A 21,575-nucleotide genomic window follows, 5' to 3' on the forward strand; every position below is an offset into this window, starting at 1 on the left:
CTCTCACCATAGTCCCCTCATATGAAGGTGCACTGACTCTGACTCCTGTCCAGTCCTTGGTGGAGCAGTGTTCAGGGTCCTGAAGCTCTGGAGGAGGTGGAGAGGGTCTTCAGAGCGTGAGATCTGCTCCACCTCAGTGTGTATCGATGAGCTCTGCCTGACTTCTCTCAACAGACTCCTTCAGAGCGCTGAAGACCAGGACACCTTCTGCTACCTCTCTGTCTTCTTTTTCTTTATTAATGCTTTGTCTTTATTAATTTCTACTTTTCATGTTAAGATTCTACTTCTCAACCTCTCCTGTCCCATTTAATGCAGTCGTGTCGCGTGGGGAAGGTACTTTATTTAGTAAATGTGAATCTGTAAGAGTCATCAAATAAAGGTTGTGGGGGTGAAAAAGGTAGCATATGTCCTTCTTAGATGTGTTACTTTATCTTACTTGACGACGATTGGAAATGCTTTTTTAGAGGAAACAAAATGTTTGTTCTAATCTGTAAAACAATCTTTATAGAGTTCTTCAGCTCTTCACTGTTCATGCGTTCTGTCACGACAATCTACACTGTATCTACAATACATTTCCATAAAGGTCAAAGCAGAAGCTGTTTTGTTGTTTGATGGTTTTAAACTTTTGCAGCATCGTTTGTAGGTTTACACTTTTATATTCTCTTTTGTGTTGCTGTATATTATTGTGATATAAGGACACTGATCATATGGGTTAGGTAGACGACTACACTGTAATCTGATGGAAAACATTTACATTAAGGAGAATGTTAATTAATGTGCACTGACCCCGGTGAACATATACATTAATAACAAAAGAGGAGTACAACATGGTGTTCTCTTTGAATACTTTCAACACAAACACAAAGTACATGTTGCTGCATATTCTTATGATTTACTTTATTTGTATCAATGGAATCTTCTTTGGATCAGTACTTTAAAGTCACAAACACAAATAGCACAAAGGTAAAAATGTGTTCACAGGTGTGTCGTTGAGTCGCAGGATCAACACTCGAGCTGCAGGAGGTGTCCCTGAACGCACCGCAGCGGTCCAGGCTGTTTAACATTCTGCCCTGGACAGGAGCAGGTTGTTGCGCAAGCGCAGCCCATTCAGCCCGCATGAATACGGAGCGGGGAGAGGACAGCAGCACTGGGACTGGGAGGACACAGTGGACTGGACGGACCGGACCCGACCCGGGAAGGCGGACATGGAGGGACAGAACGGCAGCTGGGCGCACGGCCCCGTGACGGACGGCCAGAAGAGGAGGAAGAAGCAGGAGGAGGAGGAGATCCCCGACAGGGTGACTCTGAAGAAGGAGATCGGGCTGCTGAGCGCGTGCGCCATCATCATAGGTGAGGCAAGAAGAAAAAGAAACACAAGAGAGCTGCTAAATAGCAAAGTGTGTGCGTGCGCGCGCCTGTGTGTGCGTGCGTGCATGCGTGTGTGTGCGCGCGTGTGTATAGGAGCCGATGCATGACAAGCAGTGTAAGGATGAAGCTCCTCTCACAAGCTCCTCGGGATCTCCATGTCGGCTCGCATGTTCACCTCCGACTGACAAGTGCTTACGTGGCGAAATAAAGTGAAGTCCAGCAGCAGTCTGCTGTGAGGCAGAAGAACATTGTCTGCTGGAGCAGAAGGACCATCTTTAAACACACACACACAGGAGCAGAACCCATCATCGGATGGAGGAAAGGTGGCCACGTCTTAAAAACTGCTGGTTTCCAAGTCTCTTTTTAGAGCTGCACTCTTCTAATCTACAGTACGTTTCACACTCTAAGTACCGAGAGCAGCTTTGGACTGGTCTTGAACCAGGCTCAGGTTAGTCCTGATCCACCAGATCGGACTGTAGTGACCCCCGATTACAACCTGCAGAACGTCCTTGAGCTCAGAGGCCATCAAAGACCAGTCCACCGTGGACCTGGGACGCAATGCTGGACGCGCTCAATGGAGGGAGGCCCGGGAGAATCAGAACCAGGACTGAGAGGGTCAGCCTGTGCGACTCTGCAGAAGAAGGAGAGGTTTCCTAAAGGGACCCTGGTGGGAGGAGACAACACCATCTCAGTCCACAGGGGGCACAGAGTCCCCACTAAATGAGAGCTTGGAGTAGTCACAGAGGCTCAGGGGCTCATTTAGGTTTCTATTCTTCTTCTATTCCCCCATAACCCCCCCTAAAGGTCACATGATCGGGAATGTGGGGATTTAGTCTGATATGTTCAGAAAAAGGTTGCGATGTGGCTTCCTTACCGAATCCTCCGTGGTCCTCCATGGCCTTAATGGACAATGTGTTGTACTTGTTTTGATACTATAAGGGGACATGAGAGTCAGGAAGGGGCCAAAGGGATGAATGGATGAACTGTTGGGTCCAATTAGCTCAGACATTGTCTCACTGGGGGGGGTGGACGTATTGTCCAGATTCAGTCTTTGATAGATCTCTGGGCTGTAATTGAATATCTGTCATCATTTGTCTGATTTTCCAACGCCGGCCACTGAGAGCGAAGCCGAGGAAAGTCCTGCAGGACGGAGACGAAACTCATTTGATTATTCACCGCAGACTGCTGACGGATGAAAGAGACATCACTGCTTGTATGTCTGAGGATTTCACAAAGACGCACCAGACGTTCAACGTTTGTGTCTTTATAATACTCTTAGTATTCAACTTGTCTCATGAATATAATACGAGTTCATGAATATGAGACACACACCTTCACTCGTTGTCTTCCTCATTCTTCTTGGGTACTTTGTTCTTTCAGAGGATAAAGCAAGGAATCATTTAAAATGTGCTTGCAGGGCATTGGGAGGCCTTCAGCCTACCCCCTCCCCCCACACCTCACCCCGTGACGTCCAACCTCGGCTTTCAGGTGCGGCCTTTTGGCCGTCTGGGCCGCGCTCTCCCTCTCTCAGCGGATGTTTTCTTCATCACAAGAGAAAGGTCCTGTGTGCAGAATGCTGAAGCAGCTGCCAGAGAGACCGTCTGGCTGCTCCGGAGTCACTTCCTGCCTTCCTGATGAAGAGTTTTAATGCTTCCGGGTTGAGTTACAAAAGAGCTTCTAGAATTCCACATCTTTCGGGATCTTTCTTTTCCAGAACTGTGTGCAAATATATTTGTGTGTGGAGAAAGTAACAGGAAAGTTGCCATTGACATAAATACTGCACGCCCTCCATTAGTGTTTCCTGCCTCAGCGATCAATACCGAACACACATTTATTACTGCCACTTTGGAGCTTACTGCACATCTTTTTGCTGCACAACACCATAATCTGTTTGTTTTTCAATAGTCTCAGGATGCAGAAAGGTGAGTCACTTCCCTCCTCTGCACCCCCCCAGCTGGATAATTCATGTTGGGTTATGTAACGGCCGCCTGTGCCACTTGGCTGCTCTCTGCCGCGCTACTGGTAGCGGTGTAGTGTGAATGTGTCGGATGTGCTGGTACTCCATGCTGCATACTGAGGCTCCCGGCCTGAGTGATGGCCTTCACCTCCTTCTCCAACCCGCTCTGCCGTGGAGCCCTTTGTGCTCTAATGGGCCCACAAGAGGGGGCGTGGGGACTGTCTCCCAACGGGTCACTGTTGGAGACGCTGCGGGTGATGCACCCTGGCTCCTGTGAAGCTGACTCTCCCCATGGGGGGAAATCTTTGCATTTGATGGTTCTTCTGGGTTCATGTCTATTGTCATCCTCACCCACTCTTAGGTTCCATAATTCACTAAATGAACATCATGCTGTGTTACTTGAAACTAGAGATTGAGACCAAATACTCATGTTTACAATGTTTACTGAGGGAATAAATAAAGAGAAGTAGTCATTTTCTCATAGACTTCTATGGGACCAGAGGAGTCGCCCCCTGCTGGTCACTACAAAGAATGCAGCTTCAAGACATGAAGCTTGGATGTCACTTTAATGAACCAGAGCAGCTTTTTATCAGATATCAGATCCATTGCTCGATGCTATAGATCAGGGGTATTCAACTAAAATGTGAAGAGGTCCGGTTAGAGAACATTTCTAGAAGCAAAGGTCCGGAAGATCATGTGACTACATGTGAGTAGTTACATGATTAGTCACTACCTGAGTCGTCACTACTCAGTGTGATATACAGTGTGATTGTATATCTATAGGAATAGAGTTGTATCAACATCTGCATTTAATCACTACACGACAAACAAATCAAATGAATTCAGTACATTCAAAAACGTAACATTTATGTAACAAAAAACTGAACATATTTTTGTGACGGCAAAAATAAATAATGTTCTCTCAAATAACTAAATAAAAGTAGGGCTGCATTTAAAAAAATGAAAAATGTATTGAATGAAATTCAATTCAGAAAAAAAAATAATAATATATGTATCCACTCCCCCACTTTTTTGGTATGTGGGAGAATTAAGATCTAGTTTTCCTGCCAGGATTTTAAACCTGGGCCTGAATACATCAGGGCCGGTCTCCTCCTCACGTGGAGGAGCTCATTGGGCTGAGCATTGTCTTTTAACTTCCAGTCCGGTCCAGGTCCAGATGGGACGGCTTCTGGGTCCGGATCTGGACTGTGGTCCGCCAGTTAGTGACCTCTGCTATAGATGAAATCTATGTTTATTTATTTGTATCATTTTGTCATGTCAAGATTATATTTTACATTTTTTTAAATCTAAATTCATCAGATTGTGACTCAAGTCCACGTCTGTGCTTACATTAGATTATAAAAAAACAAAGACAAAATCACACGGGAAGGAAGAACCATATTGTAGCTTGACAACCATTTGCCGGATTGCTTAGTTCCTGTATAAGAGGACCCAGAGTCCACTCGGTGCTAACACATGCTAGCCACGTCGTATCTGGACAACACTTGAAGGCAGAGGTGATTCACCTCTAGGGACCTTCTTCCTTCTCTCCCCAGGGAACATCATCGGCTCCGGGATCTTCATCTCTCCAAAGGGGGTTCTAGAGCACTCAGGCTCGGTGGGCCTGGCGCTGGTGGTCTGGGTCCTGGGGGGCTGCATCGCAGCATTGGGCTCCCTCTGCTACGCCGAGCTGGGCGTCACCATCCCCAAGTCCGGGGGGGACTACTCCTATGTCACCGAGATATTCGGTGGTCTGATGGGGTGAGTGAAACTAACGCTCGGCCACCGGTCGGTGGATGAGGGGGGAGTTTGGGTCGTCTGCAGAGGACGGGGGCGCCGCAACGTCCCCCTGACATTACCTCAGGAAATAGTTTGGGGTGTTTTTGTGCGTCCGTGCTGGCAAGTCGTTATGTGTCCGAGTTGACAGGCCGTCCGTGTTTGGGTTCATATTCCCATCCGGCCCATAATCCAGAATATGATAATCAGGAAAAACCTTGAGGGAAGTCCTCCAAACCCTCCATAAAGGTCCTTCTGGACTCCAGGACGGACTGACTAGAGTTCTCCTCCTTAAACAAGTACTCCAGACCCTCCTCTCTCTGCTTTGCTTTCATTTTGTCAAACCCCTTACAGTATTGTTCCAGTGATCTGATCGCCTCGAGTGGGTGAGAAGTAGTAGCTATAACCGCTGAGTCCCCCCTGCAGGTTTCTGCTGCTGTGGAGCGCCGTCCTCATCATGTACCCGACCACGCTGGCCGTCATCGCGCTCACCTTCTCCAGCTACGTCCTGCAGCCTGTCTTCCCCGACTGCGTCCCCCCCTACATGGCCACGCGGATGCTGTCGGCCACCTGCCTCCGTGAGTCCCACCCAAGTACTCTACTTTGGTACTTTTGTGCCAATGCACTTTGTAGGAGTGTTTGCATTTTCCGCTATTTGATATTTCTACGTCACTAAATCTCAGAGGGACTTTTAACCACAACATTTATTTGATACCTTTAGTTAATTTGAATGATTTAGATGACTAAATATACTAAAAATAACAAAATATTATTAAATAACAATGATGTTTTATTGTAGACTAGCCAAACTAGCCAGCGGTTTATAAAGTAATTAAATGAGTGCCACGTTAAATAGATAAACACATGAATACATGAATAATATGATGTATATTGTACTATTCATACGAATATGAATTTACGTTGTACCTTAACTTTACTGAAGTAAAAGATATAATGAGAAAAACACACAAAATTGTAAGAAAAAAAAAAGTCAATTTTCCCAAATCAAATGTTTTGTAAGGAAATATCGCAATCCATTTTGATATTCTCCCAGATTAAGGGGGGGGGGGGGAATTTACAGAAAAACAAAATCAGAAGTTGTTCCCAGAAGTGGAGATTTTTTTTCTCTGATGGGACCCCATAACTTATTTATTTTATCTGCCATTACTGGAGTACTCCATGCTACAAACCTCAGCTTCTCTGTGTTGGTTCCCACATGGAGGAATCTGGATCCTGATCGTCCACTCTGATGCCTTCACAACTTTTTTTATCAATGAACTGTGTAGGAAATGGAGCAGGAGGCAACCTCCTCTGATTAAAGTGAAGTAAAAGCTGCTCTGGTTCATTAAAGTGACGTCAAAGCTTCATGTCTTGAAGCTGCATTCTTTGTAGTGACCACCAGGGGGCGACTCCTCTCGTCCCATAGTAATCTAGGAGAAAATGACTCTACTTCTCTCTTGATTTATTTCTTCAGTAAAAATTGAAAAAGGTCTTTGGTCTCAATCTCTAGTTTTTAAGTCTTCAATACAGCATGATGTTCATTTAGTAAATTATGGTGCATTTAGAGTCAAACAGACCATAAAACAGGAGAGGCTCAGTCCACGTTCGCCTCATTCCATATATGGTCACTTCCTGTACCATACAGTTGGATTTGAACAGTTGTCAAAGGATTTAAGGCGAAGAGCTCCACTTTGAGTTGTTAACATTTAGTGGTCTTTGTGGAAGAAGGGAAAGACACCGACGTGAGAGCAGCTTCCTTACTCCTCGAACATTTAAATGTTCCCAGCCAAGATTGAATGTAACAAACAGAAAAGCTGCATTGGGACAGAAAGGACAGGAACCCTGGTGCAGGATGCCCCGTGTGGTGCAGCCCACATCACGCCACATCAGTCCACATCAGTCCTCGCGGGGTTGCTTGGCGTGGGATCGCACTCCTGTGACTCCATCGTTCACTCAGGGCTTTTTTTCTTATTTCTTGTAGCTTTGATGCTGAAACGTGAGCTCTGCTCGGGCGACTTGAGGTTGGCAGGGTGAGGGGTGGGGGGCATTGAGGGGGGGACGGGGGAGGTTTTGGAAAAGTTTTGTTTGCTCTTTGCAACGGAAGCGGTCCGTTCGACGGGGCTGACAGCTCGTCTTTGTGTCGGGGGGGGGGGGCACCGTGGAGCGGGAGCGGGGCAAAGCCGGTGACAATGATGGACGAGGTGGAAGAATCGCGCCCCCCCCCTCACCCGTTTCCCACATTCCTGCCACCCATGGCAACCGGCTGCTGCCGCCCACCGCCGGCAGGAACCAGGGGTCCCTGACATAGAAGCGGGGGCCGGTGCCTTTTAAAGGAGCACTCTGCACAGTCCTCGCTTCTTCCCGTCAAAGGCCTCCGTCGCTCTCGAGGTTACTTACTGTTATGACGTCATCAGGGTTGTCACAGAGGTTTTGAGACATGGATGATGAAATCAATAGAAGCTCATAACAGAAAGCCGGCCTTGGAGTATTCAGGATGTTTGTGTTTCATAAAAAGAAGCTGCTCTGACTCCCATGAAGCATTAGCTTTATGGGATATGTAGCATCCAGTGTGTTTGGAGCTTGACCAATAGTAGATTTTAAGGCCTCCCTCCAAAGCCGATCCCATTAAATAATAGTAATCAATGTAAACAACCGACGGCCAGCAACAACATCCTTTCTCCTGACCACCAGGGCCGACTCCCATAGAAATCTATGAGAAAATTATTACTTCTCTCATGATTTATTCCCTCAGTAAACATTGTAAACATGAGGTTGTGGACTCAATCTCTAGTTTAAAGTGTCCGTCAATACAGCATGATGTTCATTTATTAAATGATAGTCCAATTAGAGTCAAACATACCATAAAGCAAGCGATGCTTTAGGGCGGAGCTCCTCGCTGATTGACAGTCCTTTTAAGTCCACTTCCTGTTCACTGGTTTCAAAAGATGCTTCAAATTGTAAACAGCTAGCGCTCACAGACTTTAAGCTAACTGGACTTCTTGGCTGATTTAGCCATGTAACTGTACCAGACCGTTTTCTGGTTTCTTGTCAGAGCAGATTTACGATCCCAGCTCAAGTCTGTTTTTTTACCCAGAGTGCTCCTGCTGGGCCTGATGTCCTCACCGTGTGTTCTCTGCTCAGTGCTGCTGACCTGGGTGAACTGCTCCAGCGTCCGGATGGCCACCAGGATCCAGGACGTCTTCACGGTGGGGAAGCTGATGGCCCTGGGCCTCATCATCATGGTTGGCCTCGTCCAGATCTGCAATGGTACACTCCCTCAGCCTGTGAACCTCAACCCCCCCCTCGCCTCCCCCGGTGGGGAAGGAAAAAACACTCAAACGTCCGGCTTACCTTCCAGGGAACTACGAGGCCCTGACCCCCCAGGTGGCCTTCGCCATGGAGAGGACGCCATCGGTGGGTCAGATCGCTCTGGCCTTCCTGCAGGCGTCCTTCGCCTTCAGCGGCTGGAACTTCCTCAACTATGTCACGGAGGAGGTGGTTGAACCCAGAAGGTGAATATTCACGCTCCTCCATCTTCAACCTCTTCCCGCCTCACTTGTCTCTTTGCCTGTTTCCCTCTCTTGCGGTTTGCCCCCCTTGCTGTGACTTTTTTTCTAGGGGCAGCTTTTGTCTTGATCAAATCTTCAAAGAGGAATAGTTGGACATTTCTCATTCCTGTCCATTAGATATTATGGGGCAGCATGCCAACTTAGCTTAGCATAAAGGCTGCAAGCCAAGGGAACCAGCTCAGTCCAACAGGAAGAGAATCGACCAACCTGCTTCTCTTGAGCTGTGTTTGTTTAATCTGAACTAAAACAAGTCTTTCTGAGCGTTTTAAAACTCTCCGATCTCCGACAGATCAGACAGATGAACTATTATTTTCATGTCTGTTTATCTTTCTCATCTACACATGTTCTTTTACTTTCACTCAGTTCATCATTTTCTAGTTGACTCTTGACTTTTTATAAGCAGAATTGTGTCAGTTGAAGGAGATCCATATTTTCAGTTTATGTTTTCCAGCAGCAGAAAACCCGCTGGCTTTTTTTCTCCAGACTTCTAAAAGTCAGAAAAGTGTTCTTATTGGGGAGGTTTTGCCGCTGCTTCTTCTGACCTTGGTGCATGTTTGTGACCGTATCACCTGTGCATGGTGTGTCAGGAATCTACCTCGGGCCATCTACATCTCCATTCCATTGGTGACCTTTGTGTACACGCTCACCAACATCGCCTACTTCTCCTCCATGTCGCCCGAGGAGCTGCTGTCCTCCAACGCTGTGGCCGTAGTGAGTAGCGTGGCCTCTCTCTCATGTACATGAAGGTGCTTTCTGCACACGGGGGGGGGTGCTACCTGAAAACATACAGCCATGGCATCCAAAGTGACGTAACATTACATTTATATGTACTGCAACCAGCATGCGCACATTTATATACCATGATGTGAATATCTCAGAGTAAGAAGTACGAGAATATCAGATAAAAGGAAATTGCAGAACACTCATGTGAAAATGACTTTTAATCATCACACCTGTAACTGGTGTAGTAGATTAATAATGATAACGATAGTCGTGGTAATCGTACCTTCCTCTGGCTCCGCCCCCCCAGACCTTTGGAGAGAAGCTGCTGGGGATGTTCTCCGTCGTCATGCCGATCTCCGTGGCTCTGTCCACCTTCGGGGGGATCAACGGCTATCTGTTCACCTCCTCCAGGTGAGACCCACGCCCCCACCCCCACTTTGATGCGGCCCAGCTGACCGGCCCGTCTCTTGCCCCCCCCCTAGGTTGTGTTTCTCTGGAGCCAGGGAGGGTCACCTGCCCAGCCTGCTGGCCATGATCCACTATAAGAACTGCACCCCCATCCCCGCCCTGCTGGTCTGCGTACGTACAACCCCCCGCCACTTATATGAGGCTGCTGGTTGTCATGGTGATGTGTTGCACGTCCACAGTGCAACAACAAAGACATTTATTGAACATAGGAACTTTTTTAAATCCATGTAACGGTATATTTCCAAAGCGTTTTCCTCCTTCATGCCGGAGCTCTAACATCTCTTGGATGCATTTCAGTGCGCCGCCACCATCGTCATCCTCTGCATCGGAGAGACACACAACCTTATCAACTACGTTTCCTTCATCAACTATCTGTCGTACGGCGTCACGATCGCCGGCCTGCTGTACTACCGCTGGAAGAAGCCCAACCTGTTCCGACCAATTAAGGTACAAATACCTTTTTTTACCTTTGAAGTAGTACTCTGACTCAAGATAGATTTAAGGCTCACAGTGAAATCAGGGGGGAAACCTCTGGTTCTTAAAGTCAAAGCTTCATATGTCAAAGCTGTATTCTCTGTGGTGACCAGCAGGGGGCGACTCCTCTGGTCCCATAGACGTCTATGAGAAAATGACTGGTCTCAGTCTCTAGTTTCTAGTTTCCATTCTTCTTCAATACAGCATTATGTTCATTTAGTGAATTATGGTCCTTTTAGAGTCAGAGGCGTATAAAGGTCTCAATGTCCTACTCAGTCCATATATGGTCACTTCCTATACACAGGTTTAAAAAAAGGCTTCCCGATCCAACGACTTCCTCCTCTTCCTAGAGACAGTCTGTCTGATTAACAGCTCTCTATTTGCTCACCTTAAAATATCTCGTTCCGAGTCAGGTCATACGTCGTCCCCCCCTCCCTCTTACCACAACGGGAGACATTTGTGACTTTGCTCTGTGGATGAGCCTCAGACCTCATGTTACCTGCAGGTGAACCTGCTGGTTCCTGTCTGCTACCTGATGTTCTGGGCGCTGCTGCTGGGTTTCAGTCTCTACTCTGAGCCCGTGGTTTGTGGCGTCGGTTTGGTCATCATGCTCACCGGCGTACCCGTCTACTTCCTGGGCGTCCATTGGAAAGAAAAACCAAAGTGCATCTACACGTTCATCGGTGAGTTTCAAAAAGGAGGGGTCGCTAAAAGAGTTGGCCTCTGAGTGTTGCCGCGAACATATGTTGCGTATACATACACGACATGCGTTCGCTATATTTATATATATATACATATATAATTGGAAGAATAACCCTTGTTTTCCTGCAGAGAGGATGACCTTCGTGGGCCAGAGGTTGTGTTTCGTGGTCTTTCCTCAGATCGACCCCATCGTGATCGACGATCCTTCGGAACGGACCGACACTTAGTCCGCCAAGTCTTATAAAAACATTTCCTCTCGATATGTGAAGATCATTTATTGTTTTGTTCCGTCACCTGTAATTCCGGACACTTCTTCCCGGGTTTGGGAGCTTCCTGTCTGAGCTTTGACCCTCTGACACTGTGGAAATGTCTCTCCTCCTTCAAGTTCTCCGACCCAATGATGCAAATTACTTTTATTCCCTTTTTGGAGCCCACAGAACTGTGATGGCTCCTCTGTTTGCTTCTCGTCCCCAACCACCTGTCCAAAAGAAGTAAGACGGTTGAACATTCCAGAGAAGATATGGAGTGAATGCTTGTAGTGCCACTAATATTCACATTTCACACAAGTGCACCCATCTTGTATCCTGCTCTGCTGGAAGCAGAGGTTGGGATTAGAGCTGGAAAGAGGACCAGAGCGCTGGCTTCTGTAACAGGAAGTCGGAAGCTGCTTTTGACCTTCTGTGTACTTCCTGCTGGGCATAGACGACACACTGACTCTGTGTCTCTTTCGAATCGGCCTCCGTGGATTTGAGTCCAGACGTCCACTGGACACGTTCTGCACAGCGCTGGGGGACAACTTCTCAGAGAGAATCATTGCTTTGGATGCCATTCAAACATCAATCTAGATGGAACTGGACGTGGCTTTTTACTCCTGAGACTTACGGGTCAAAGGTCACTGGTCGTTATAACGCCACCATCTGATCTCTGGATCCCGCAGACGGGGGGTTGCTTTTATAGTAAGAAGCAAAATCACAATAGTGTAAGCATCAAAGTATACTTAGAGTACTAAAAGGTGAAGTACTCATTATGTAGACTGGCCCATTTCAGAATAAAATACATCCTATCATCAGATTATATTTCTTGATACATTAACGTCACTTTTGTTTGTTATATTTAGATTATTTGTTGTTTATTTTTTGTCTTTTTAATCTAACCAGAAGTAACCAGAAGCCTTTGAATGTGTGTTAAATGTTTATTATTAACTCATTCTCTCTGTTAGATTTTTAATATATATATATATTGTTTCTGTGTACTTGTGAGCTTGTTGGTTCTTCTTCTCTGTAAAGAAAAGAAGTTGCGGCAAACTTGTTTTGCACAAATTTTCTCTGATAAATAATGACATATAATGACTTATATAAGAACTTTCTTACGCTCTCTTATGATGTCATGTGTTATGAAACAATGATGTAATGAAAGTAAACCTTAATGCTAGCTGTTTAGCATCAAATCGCTATTTCATAACTCGCTAATCTTACTGTTATCCCAAATCTGACTCTCTGGTTTGAACAGATCTGATTATAAGTTTATGGATGTTGCATTTGTGAATAATGGTTTGAATGAAAACGTAACCATAAACACACACACTGTCTGTGCTGCTGCTAATATTTATAGAATAGAATACTAGCTTCTAAAAAAAGAAATCACAATGAATACAGAAGAGGAAACATTCACAAGTAACAGGATATTTTCTTCTACAAGTAAAATTCCTGCATTATATAATATAATATTATAATGAATGCACTCCTCCCTTTGAAGGTGGAGCTCATTTCATGAACTCACATGCTGCAGTGTAGTTTTATTTACTTGGTTTTAGTAATCTGAATCTGTAAAGTAACTGAAGTTATTCAATAAATTGAAGTAAAAAGTACTACATTTGCCTACGAGATGAAGTAGTGTAGTAGAAGTATAAGTAGCATCAGATGAAAGTACGAAAAACCGAGTACAAGTACCTCAATTGTACGACAGATGATTTGATATTTTGCTGAAATCAAACTTCACAAGGAAATATATTTTTGTTTATTTTCTGAAGTATTTTCAATACTATTTGATTTTTGGTCGCGGCTGTGAGTCGTTTCACTGGTGCAATGTATTGTGGCCCACTAAAAAAATGATTTTGTAGGCGGGATTCAGACTGTTTAAGATCCACATCATCTTTTAATTATAATTAATATGGACTGAATCGATCGAATCTTTGGAAGAAAAGCCAATAAACTAAGAGAACATTTACTAATTGGAGATTTAGGAAGATTTTCAGACTTCTCTCAGAGAGACGTTAATAAAGCTGTAAACGACCTTTAAGAGAAACACTGGGACACAGTGTTGTCTTTGTGAAGCATCCACCGTTTATGAATCACCATCATCATCACCACCATCGTCACCATCATCATCATCATCATCATCATCACCATCACCATCATGATATCCTGGATTTGTTTTAAAATAACTGTAGCGGCTCAATAAATGAGATTCATTCAGACTGTTTGACTGTTCATGTCGAGGACTTTCCTCCACATGCTGGACATAACCATGGTACTCTACACGCCCGTGGTCTATGACGTTGCGGTGACGTAGCATCCATACCGGAAGTTAAACCTGCACGCCGCGGTGTCCCCACGTTACGGCCGCTCTGGCGAGTGTCATCAACGTAAATGCCGGTGAGTGGATCCAAAGCAAAGTTACGCGTCGTACAGGTTAATATTGGCACACAAAGAAGCATGTGTACTGTAACATTAGCACACACATACATATGCACTGTATGAGTGCTCGGGTTAAGCTAACAACGTGTTAAACAACGCACTGTTTACGCAGCAGCTAATGCTAGTAATAGCATAGCTCGGATCATACGAATCACCAAACTCCGATAAGAAGTGGGTCGGTTGAAAGGTTCCCTGCTGGTGGGTCTGCTGACAGACCAAGCAGAGCGAAATCATGCCCCGTTAGTCAATCGATAGCACTCTGATGTTACTCCGGCATACTTTCACATCGTTAATTGCCATTAAATGACAAGTTGGAGAGATTGAGCCTGTTATGAAATAGTTGTGTTCGTTGCATTGTGTTTGACGGTGCAAATCTGCACGTGTCACGTTGTTTGTCCGCTGTTAAACGTGCACTTTCCCTGAAACCAAGAGCGCGTTAAACCAGCAGGTTTCCGATCGCAGTTTGGCTTGATGTGTCCGGCCTGAGAAGTGAGGCTCCACGATGGCAGCAGCAGGCCGGCTGAGCTTCAGCAACATCACCGCCCTGGCCCCGATGGTCCGGGTGGGGACCCTGCCCATGAGGCTGCTGGCTCTGGACTACGGAGCTGATGTGGTCTACTGTGAGGTGAGGACCGGGAGCCACAAAAAAACACATCCCATAAGTCAGCCATTCCCAAATTTTTTAGGCTTCTACAACTGTGTTCATGCCCCCCCAATCCCCTCACACTTGAAAAGAAAACGTATATTTATAGCTACATTAAAATTGGACCAATGACAGTTTTCTAACAAGTGTTGTTTGTTTACAATGTTTAGTCCGCTGTTAAATGTCAGTGTGAACACAGACCGAACAAAGGGGCAAATGCAACATTATATCATTGTAATTCTGAATCCGGACAAAGAAAATACTACATAAATACCCTGAAACACTGCAGCAAAGTTTCAATAAACTCCATTTATGTCACTTTAAAGGAGCAATGAGATGGACACAGGCACAGGCTCAGAGGCAGATTGCATCATATCCCATTTACTAGTAACCATACATAGCGGCTACATTATTAAAAATGTAAAGTTACACATCACGACTGATCATCAGTTAGAGTAATTTGAAATGACTTCAACCCAGTAAACCACGTAAAGAACAAATAGTGGCACAGTCATAAAAGGGGGAGGGGGGGGGAGACTCTCTCGGTTTCTATCGCCTCGGATTCCTCAGTCTCTCTCTGTCCCTCTCCTCTCTCACGACTGATAACTTCAGATGTCCACCTGACGGTGTCCCGATTCGGCCAGTTCAGCATGTTTTATAAATGTTGCCTGAAAAGTAAGCTGTTAGCTGACGTTAGCTACACAAACGAGTGTGTACGTAAAAGGAAGAGCTGTATTGTATATGGAGAAGTGTATTTATTCATTAAATTGTTAATTTTACATTTTATAATTCATGTCTCTATTTTGTGTAAAACCCCCAATATTTAATATGAATTATTACTCCATTGGATCACCCATTACATGTTTCCTCTCGCACACCCCCTAGAGGCCACTCGCGCTCCCCCAGGGGTGCCCGCACCACACTTTGGGAATTCCGGCCATAAGTCATTATGAAACAGTTACTGAATATTTTATTTTTCTGCGATAATAAATCTCCATTAATGATTCTACGTCATTATTTTGAGAAAGTGTCATCATAAAAGCTTTGTTTTGTTCTAGTCTGACGTGTTCCTCCAGACATCTGCCTTATTTATTGTTTTTGTCTGTTTCAGGAGTTAATCGACATCAAAATGGCCAAATGTCAACGAGTAGTGAACGGTGAGATGGAAGAACTTCAGTACAAGTAACAATACCACAGTTACTTAAATGTAATCCTACATATGGACCGTTCATACAAAACTCAGCACAAAGTGCTTTAATTGAGTAAAAACAACAAAAAATCAAATTGTTCGAGATCAGCAAAACATGTAACATGTAAAAAGTCACAATATTGAGTTCTTCATTGAAATCACCAGCTTGGCTAAATAATGTTTAAATCAATAATTAAATCTTTGAACTAAGGCTGTAACGTAAAAACAAACCAAACAAATTGAAAGCCAGATTAACAATAATATTAGGATTAAAATATACTTTAAGTACTAATTATGCAAATCTCTACAATCTCTTGTAGAATATATATTTTTTATTGTAGATGAAGGGCTGTACCCCCCCGCCCACTCCTAAGTTTGCAAATGAATCAATTTAAAGAAAAATTTCAAATGGAATAATTTTGCCCCAAAATAAACCTTTTATCCTGTCAATGAAATTTAAGTCTTTGTTTGACAGTCACGTGACAATAAATCAGAGAAACCTCTTCTGAAGTAACTCAATATAAATATATAGTTTATACGTTCATGAACGTATATAGTTTGTTTATGAACCGATATCACCTCGGAGGTACAGGACAGATGTTCGAGGCTGCTTCTTTCTCCAGATGTTCTGGAGACGGTGGACTTCGTGGCCCCAGACGAGCGAGTGATGTTCAGAACCTGCGAGAGGGAGAAGGGCCGAGTCGTCTTCCAGATGGTGAGACTGACAACGCTCCCGTCGGATGTAAGGCTGCTATTAGATTCTCACCCCCCTTCTTCCTGCAGGGAACAGCTGACCCGGAGCGAGCGCTGGTGGTGGCCCGCCTCGTGTGAGTTCACCGCTCGTCGCTGAGCCGTCGGGCTGTTGATTCATTCATGCAAACATCATTTGACATTCTAGATTCAAGCTTTCCAGTTTTTCAGTTAAGTAAAATGAGGCGTTAAATGTCCTCCTCCAAAGACGAAGAACACCAGGAGTTTAGTTTGAGTTACGACATTCTGAACATGAACATTTGACTTTTATCTCTCAAACAATTCTGGCCTTTTAAAATACAACGTCACTACAAGAACATCACAATGTGTTTTAAGGAGTGAGCCATTTTGTTACCCATGATGCATTGCTGAGCCCACTTGATCTGGTTAACGACATCCCGTCTGTGTCCCGTAGGGAACCCGACGTGGCTGCTATCGATGTGAATATGGGATGTCCCAAAGAATACTCCACTAAGGTGAGTTCCTGTCAGGATCCACCTGTCGCGCTGACCATTGCCCTCTAGCGGACCTTTGACCCTGACGTTGTCAACCACTGACAGACTTGCTCTGCTCTTGACTTCTTTTTATTGACCCGGGACCTCTGGTTGACCTCTGGCTGACCTCTGACCTCTGGCTCGTTGCAGGGCGGGATGGGAGCTGCTCTCCTGTCGGATCCTGATAAGATCGAGGCGGTGAGTACGTCGGCTCCCTGTGTGCGCAGCCTGAAATATATCAATATTCTTAGGGAGTTAAAAAAAAAATTCGTTGTTGTTGTATTTAATTTTGTATTTGTACTTCTGACACATTTGACTTAAAATACTATTATTTTTCTGGCATTGTTCACATACCTTTTTATGATACTCTTAGGACATTTTTTTTCAGATACATCAAATCATTCTCATATTTCTTTTCCCTCAGATTTTTTACAATATTTTTGAATATGCATTTGTCACATTATCTCAAATTATATTTGCAAATATATTATTAATACTCTTAATTAACGTTTGATATTTCATATTTTTTCTTCCAAAAATTCCCCACATATATTTATTATTGCTAATTTTCCGACATTTCGATTTTTTAAAGGTTTTACTAAGAATTTTTAACGTTTGCCTGATAGTGTCTCTTCAAAATAAATCACAAATCCTTCTCCTATATAATGATAACTTTTAAACATAATTTTCTTTTGGGATATTTTCAGTTGTTTCTACTCATTTTCTAAGAATGTTTGAAAAATGTCGTATTTTCTGAGTTGCCCCGCAATGTTTTTTGGACATTGTGTCCCCTCTGACAGTGTTAAATGAAGATGATCTTCTACCGTAGATCCTGCGGAAGCTGGTGGCTGGAGTCTCCATACCGATCACGTGTAAAATCCGAATCCTTCCCTCGGTGAGATGTGAACTAATTAGTGTTATCATTGTTTCTGTTCAGAAACGTCAGATTAATATTCTTTCGTTAAAAAGCTGTTAAATTGTGTGTTTCGTCTTATCATCTTATTCTTCTTCGTTTATTTGTCTCTTTCACTAACTGGTTCTCCGTGTCCTCTAACTGGTTTCAGTTGGATGAGACAGTCAGTCTGGTCCAGAGGATCGAGCAAACGGGCGTCGCTGCGGTCGCTGTTCACGGAAGGTAAACATGTGATCTATTATTTATTTATATATAAATCAAAGGTTTAAAGCAGATATTTCGAAACTTGGAGTTCAGTCTTTTCTTTTAGTGGCTCATGGTGCATATCTGCATGTTCATTTCATCATTCATTCGTCCCTCGTTGGTCCTCCTCATGTGTTCACTTCCTGGTGGATGATCTTCAGGTTGAAGGACGAGCGACCTCGACACCCGTTGCACCTCGACTACATCCAAGCCGCCGCAGGAGCAGTGTCCATCCCCGTCATCGCCAAGTGAGCCTCCTCGCCTCCTCATCCTCTAAAGCTCCTCTCTTCCTCTAAAGCTCCTCGCCTCCTTATTTTTTAAAGCTCCTCTCTTCCTCTAAAGCTCCTCGCCTCCAGTCAGCTGCAAAAACATGTAGTAAGATGTACACTATGAATATGTACCCTGAGTATGAAGTACACCCTGAGTACCAGCACCTCCTCTCCCCAGTGGAGGCTCTCTGGACCTGGTGAAGACCAACAAGGACATCGAGGACTTCCGGAGGACCAGCGGCGCCTCCTCCGTCATGTTGGCTCGAGCTGCCATGTGGAACGCCTCTGTGTTCAGGGCGGGGGGGCCCCTCCCCCTGGAGACTGTCATGGAGGACTACCTCAAACACGTGAGCATACGTGGCTTTGTTTTATTCTCTCATGAATTGTTTGACTTTGACTTTACAAACGGTTTGAGATTTCCTTACAGTATGAACTTCTCACGTACCGTTGTTACGCCATAACAACTGATGTTGCTCTTCGCCCTACTTGTCTTACGTAGAGATTGAGTCGTGGTCATTACTTTATTACAACAAAGAATAACTCCCAACAAAGACTCTAACAGGGTAAAACAACACAACAGCTTGTGACACAAAAACAAGTTAATACAACCTAATAATTGTACATTTATAAAAATGACCCTGCTGAACTGCATGCTGGGTACAGCTCACAACAAGAAGTAACTCTGTTGCTACATGAAAACACGGAAAAGAGCGATACAGGAGGAACAACGAGAGACCAGAGATGCACCAACACAACTTGTGCCCAACAGAGGAGCTGAGTCTGTTTGGAGGGATTTTGGTTTTGGAAAATCTGACGTAAATTAGACCAGAAACACTAGCAGCCATAACGAGCTAACGAGCTAACAAGCTAGCTAGCTCGCTAGCCAGTTGCGAGCGGCGAACAGCTGTTTGGGTAGCCGGTGGTTCCTTTAGGGGTTAATTCATTAATGTGTGTACTTCAAAAAGCAATAGGGTCACATTCCGGGATACCGTCAGAATCTTTCTAAATACTGTGATATGGATTTCTGGCCAAACCGCCCAGCCCTAGCTCGTTGTGTCAGAAGTCGATCATTTATTGTACTACTTTGTTTACGTTTGCTCCTGAACTCCCCCACGTTTCCATAGCAACTTTACATATTCAAACAGACATTTCAATAAGCCTTTGACTATTGTCAAAGCCTTATTGACCCTTATTGACCCTAACTGAACGCAGTGATGAACGTTCTGTGTGGAACCTTCTTACCGGCTGTCTGGTTTCCTAGGCCATCCGGTACAACAACCACGCCTTCAACACCAAGTACTGCCTGTGCCAGATGCTGAGGGACAAGGTGGAGTCTCCTCTGGGGAGGCGGGTGCAGGCGGCTCAGACCAGCGCCGAGATCAGGTTCTCTCTCTCTCTCTCTCTCTAGATGTCTCCTGGCGCCGGTATCGACCCCTCTGGCTTTTTTTTTTAACATTTCCCCTTGTCCAGCGAGGCGTTGGGGCTGCAGGAGTTCTACCAGCAGACCCAGGACAAGCTGCAGGCCAGGAGGGATGCGGCGCACAGAGGAGGGGCGCCGGAGCGCCTGGTGATGGACGGGGACGTCACCACCATGGTGGTCCGGTTTGAGAGGTGAGAACGATTCCAACCAGGACCACTTTATTCGCATCAAGGATGCTAGTTTTTCCATGAAGTGAATGTGACGTCATAAATGTATGATGTCATGGAGTTTATGGTTCCAGGAGGGAGTATCCGCCCCACATCACCCCCAAGATGTTCCTGCTGGAGTGGAGCCGCAAGGAGAAGCTGCAGCAGCCGCTCTATGAGACGGTGAGAAGCGAACAAGCCGGCCACATGCCTGTCATTAGTGATGGACCTTCTCCATAACATCAGTTTCTCTGAAGGAATTATTAGTAACTTCTAACAAAACTAAAGAAGAAACGGACAGTCTGACTGAAAGATTCTCCTACTGATGTGCTCGTTGGCTGATTCTCTTATCTTCCCATTCATAACAATAAAACTTGTCAAATCCATATTCTTGATTGAAGTAAATTGTGTTGTTTTCAGGTTCAACGATCTCAGGATCGATCGTTTCAGTCCATCGTCACCGTGGAGGGAAAAAGATACAGATCTACTCTGTGGTCAGACACGCACATACAGACAGACACACAGAGCCACACCTCCTCGCCCTCTGAATCCCCTCCCCTTTCTACTTGTTCCCAGGGAGAAGTCGAAGAAGTTTGCCGAGCAGGCGGCGGCCGTCGTCTTCCTGCGAGTGCGCGGCGTCCCGGAGGGTCGAATCGGCGAGGAAGACTCCGGCTTGGTGTGCAAGAGGAAAAGGGAGGGGCAGCCCGACCGGGGCGCGGGGGAGGAGGACAGCAACAAGCGGCGCGTGTTCGAGGCCCAGCGGGAGACGCGGAGCGGGAAGAGTCAGGGAGTGTCCGTGTGAACGGGAGGATCTTTATTTTATTTTCTTTGCGCCAAGAACAACTTCTCGGTAAAAATATATTCTGTGGGATTTTCAACATTATTTACGGGTAAAAAGTTTTTGGGTCGTTGAGCTTCACCTTGTGACTCGTTGAAGGTGGGGCGACGTCATCACGCACGGCGGCGAGGTGGGCCGCCTTAACTATTGTTTTTATTTTTATTTTCACGCATTTATTGTTCAACATCTTTAATTGCATATTTTTTATTTCAACATAATTCCCCCGGTAACTGACGAGGTTCCAGTGTGACTGATCGCCACTGGGGGGGGCGGAGCTTAACCGTCATATTCAGGATTGGCCATTTCACGCATTCCTGAACTTTGGTGCCTTAGAGAACGAGTTTTTTTTTTTTTTTTTAAGTTTTGCGCTTTAAAAATCCCTGTGTTCGTTTTGAAGAAAAGGCTGATTTTATTTTATTTGAGTTCTAGAGTTAGTCTAAAATACAAAACAATTAAAAACTGACAGACGACAAACTGTGTGGATTTAAATATATTACCTCATTTTCTCAGTATGCAGTATGACTTCAGTAATAAAGTACAATTCTACTTTCATCTCACAGCTTTAGTTACTTCATAAATAAATAATACAAGTGTGGGTGTGTGTATGTATGTATATATATTCTATATGAAAAAATATGAAATTAGTTTGTATGCTTTAACCACACTGTGTTGCTTATAGTGATGAACGTTTTACTGTGTACTACAAGTAGTACTTTTACTACAGTGAAATCTGTAATTACTTCCGCCACTGCTCTAATGATTAAAAAATCCTGAATTGAACTTGGGAGATGTTGACGCCCAGCTACTAACGTCATCACCGGGCTGGCAAATGGTGCCTTCACTGACACTGGGAAAATGACAATTGCAATGTTTTCAA

The 21,575-nt window shown here is 44.8% G+C and overlaps 2 protein-coding genes across 8 annotated transcripts; both read left to right on the forward strand.

Annotated features, from left to right (window-relative positions):
• The first annotated feature begins 1,037 nt into the window (after nt 1-1,037).
• On the forward strand, nt 1,038-13,510 carry slc7a10b (solute carrier family 7 member 10b). The gene is made up of 11 exons (XM_040162392.2): nt 1,038-1,350; nt 4,882-5,086; nt 5,528-5,679; nt 8,243-8,368; nt 8,460-8,613; nt 9,258-9,381; nt 9,701-9,804; nt 9,876-9,972; nt 10,159-10,308; nt 10,841-11,018; nt 11,167-13,510. The coding sequence occupies exons 1-11, from the start codon at nt 1,206-1,208 to the stop codon at nt 11,262-11,264; spliced, it is 1,533 nt and encodes a 510-aa protein (XP_040018326.2). The 5' UTR covers nt 1,038-1,205; the 3' UTR covers nt 11,265-13,510.
• Nucleotides 13,511-13,528: 18 nt separating this feature from the next.
• On the forward strand, nt 13,529-21,478 carry dus2 (dihydrouridine synthase 2). Of its 7 annotated transcripts, none has more exons than XM_078083090.1 (16): nt 13,529-13,691; nt 14,164-14,358; nt 15,488-15,533; nt 16,189-16,280; nt 16,349-16,392; nt 16,731-16,791; nt 16,960-17,007; nt 17,639-17,704; nt 17,874-17,944; nt 18,127-18,213; nt 18,413-18,581; nt 19,496-19,617; nt 19,705-19,845; nt 19,956-20,043; nt 20,281-20,354; nt 20,437-21,478. In XM_078083090.1, exons 2-16 carry the CDS (start codon nt 14,236-14,238, stop codon nt 20,660-20,662), a joined length of 1,458 nt encoding a protein of 485 aa, XP_077939216.1. In that variant the 5' UTR covers nt 13,529-13,691; nt 14,164-14,235; the 3' UTR covers nt 20,663-21,478. The 7 variants fall into 7 exon arrangements, with proteins under 7 accessions (XP_077939216.1, XP_077939215.1, XP_077939220.1 ...); XM_078083089.1 differs by having other exon boundaries at nt 14,182-14,358; XM_078083094.1 differs by having other exon boundaries at nt 13,571-13,691; nt 14,196-14,358.
• The last annotated feature ends 97 nt before the right edge of the window (nt 21,479-21,575 follow it).

The sequence above is a fragment of the Gasterosteus aculeatus genome, chromosome X (genome assembly GCF_964276395.1).
Source record: "Gasterosteus aculeatus chromosome X, fGasAcu3.hap1.1, whole genome shotgun sequence".
Taxonomy (NCBI): Eukaryota; Metazoa; Chordata; class Actinopteri; order Perciformes; family Gasterosteidae; genus Gasterosteus; species Gasterosteus aculeatus.

What these genes read in the sequence shown, in the direction of transcription:
- slc7a10b (XM_040162392.2), top strand. Translation starts at nt 1,206, where the DNA reads ATGGAGGGACAGAACGGCAGCTGGGCGCACGGCCCCGTGACGGACGGC. An exon ending in GAGGTGGTTGAACCCAGAAG is followed by an intron (nt 8,614 to 9,257) that starts GTGAATATTCAC and finishes ATGGTGTGTCAG; the next exon opens with GAATCTACCTCGGGCCATCT. An exon ending in GTGCATCTACACGTTCATCG is followed by an intron (nt 11,019 to 11,166) that starts GTGAGTTTCAAA and finishes GTTTTCCTGCAG; the next exon opens with AGAGGATGACCTTCGTGGGC.
- dus2 (XM_078083090.1), top strand. Translation starts at nt 14,236, where the DNA reads ATGGCAGCAGCAGGCCGGCTGAGCTTCAGCAACATCACCGCCCTGGCC. An exon ending in CTGATGTGGTCTACTGTGAG is followed by an intron (nt 14,359 to 15,487) that starts GTGAGGACCGGG and finishes TGTCTGTTTCAG; the next exon opens with GAGTTAATCGACATCAAAAT. An exon ending in ATGTCAACGAGTAGTGAACG is followed by an intron (nt 15,534 to 16,188) that starts GTGAGATGGAAG and finishes TTCTTTCTCCAG; the next exon opens with ATGTTCTGGAGACGGTGGAC.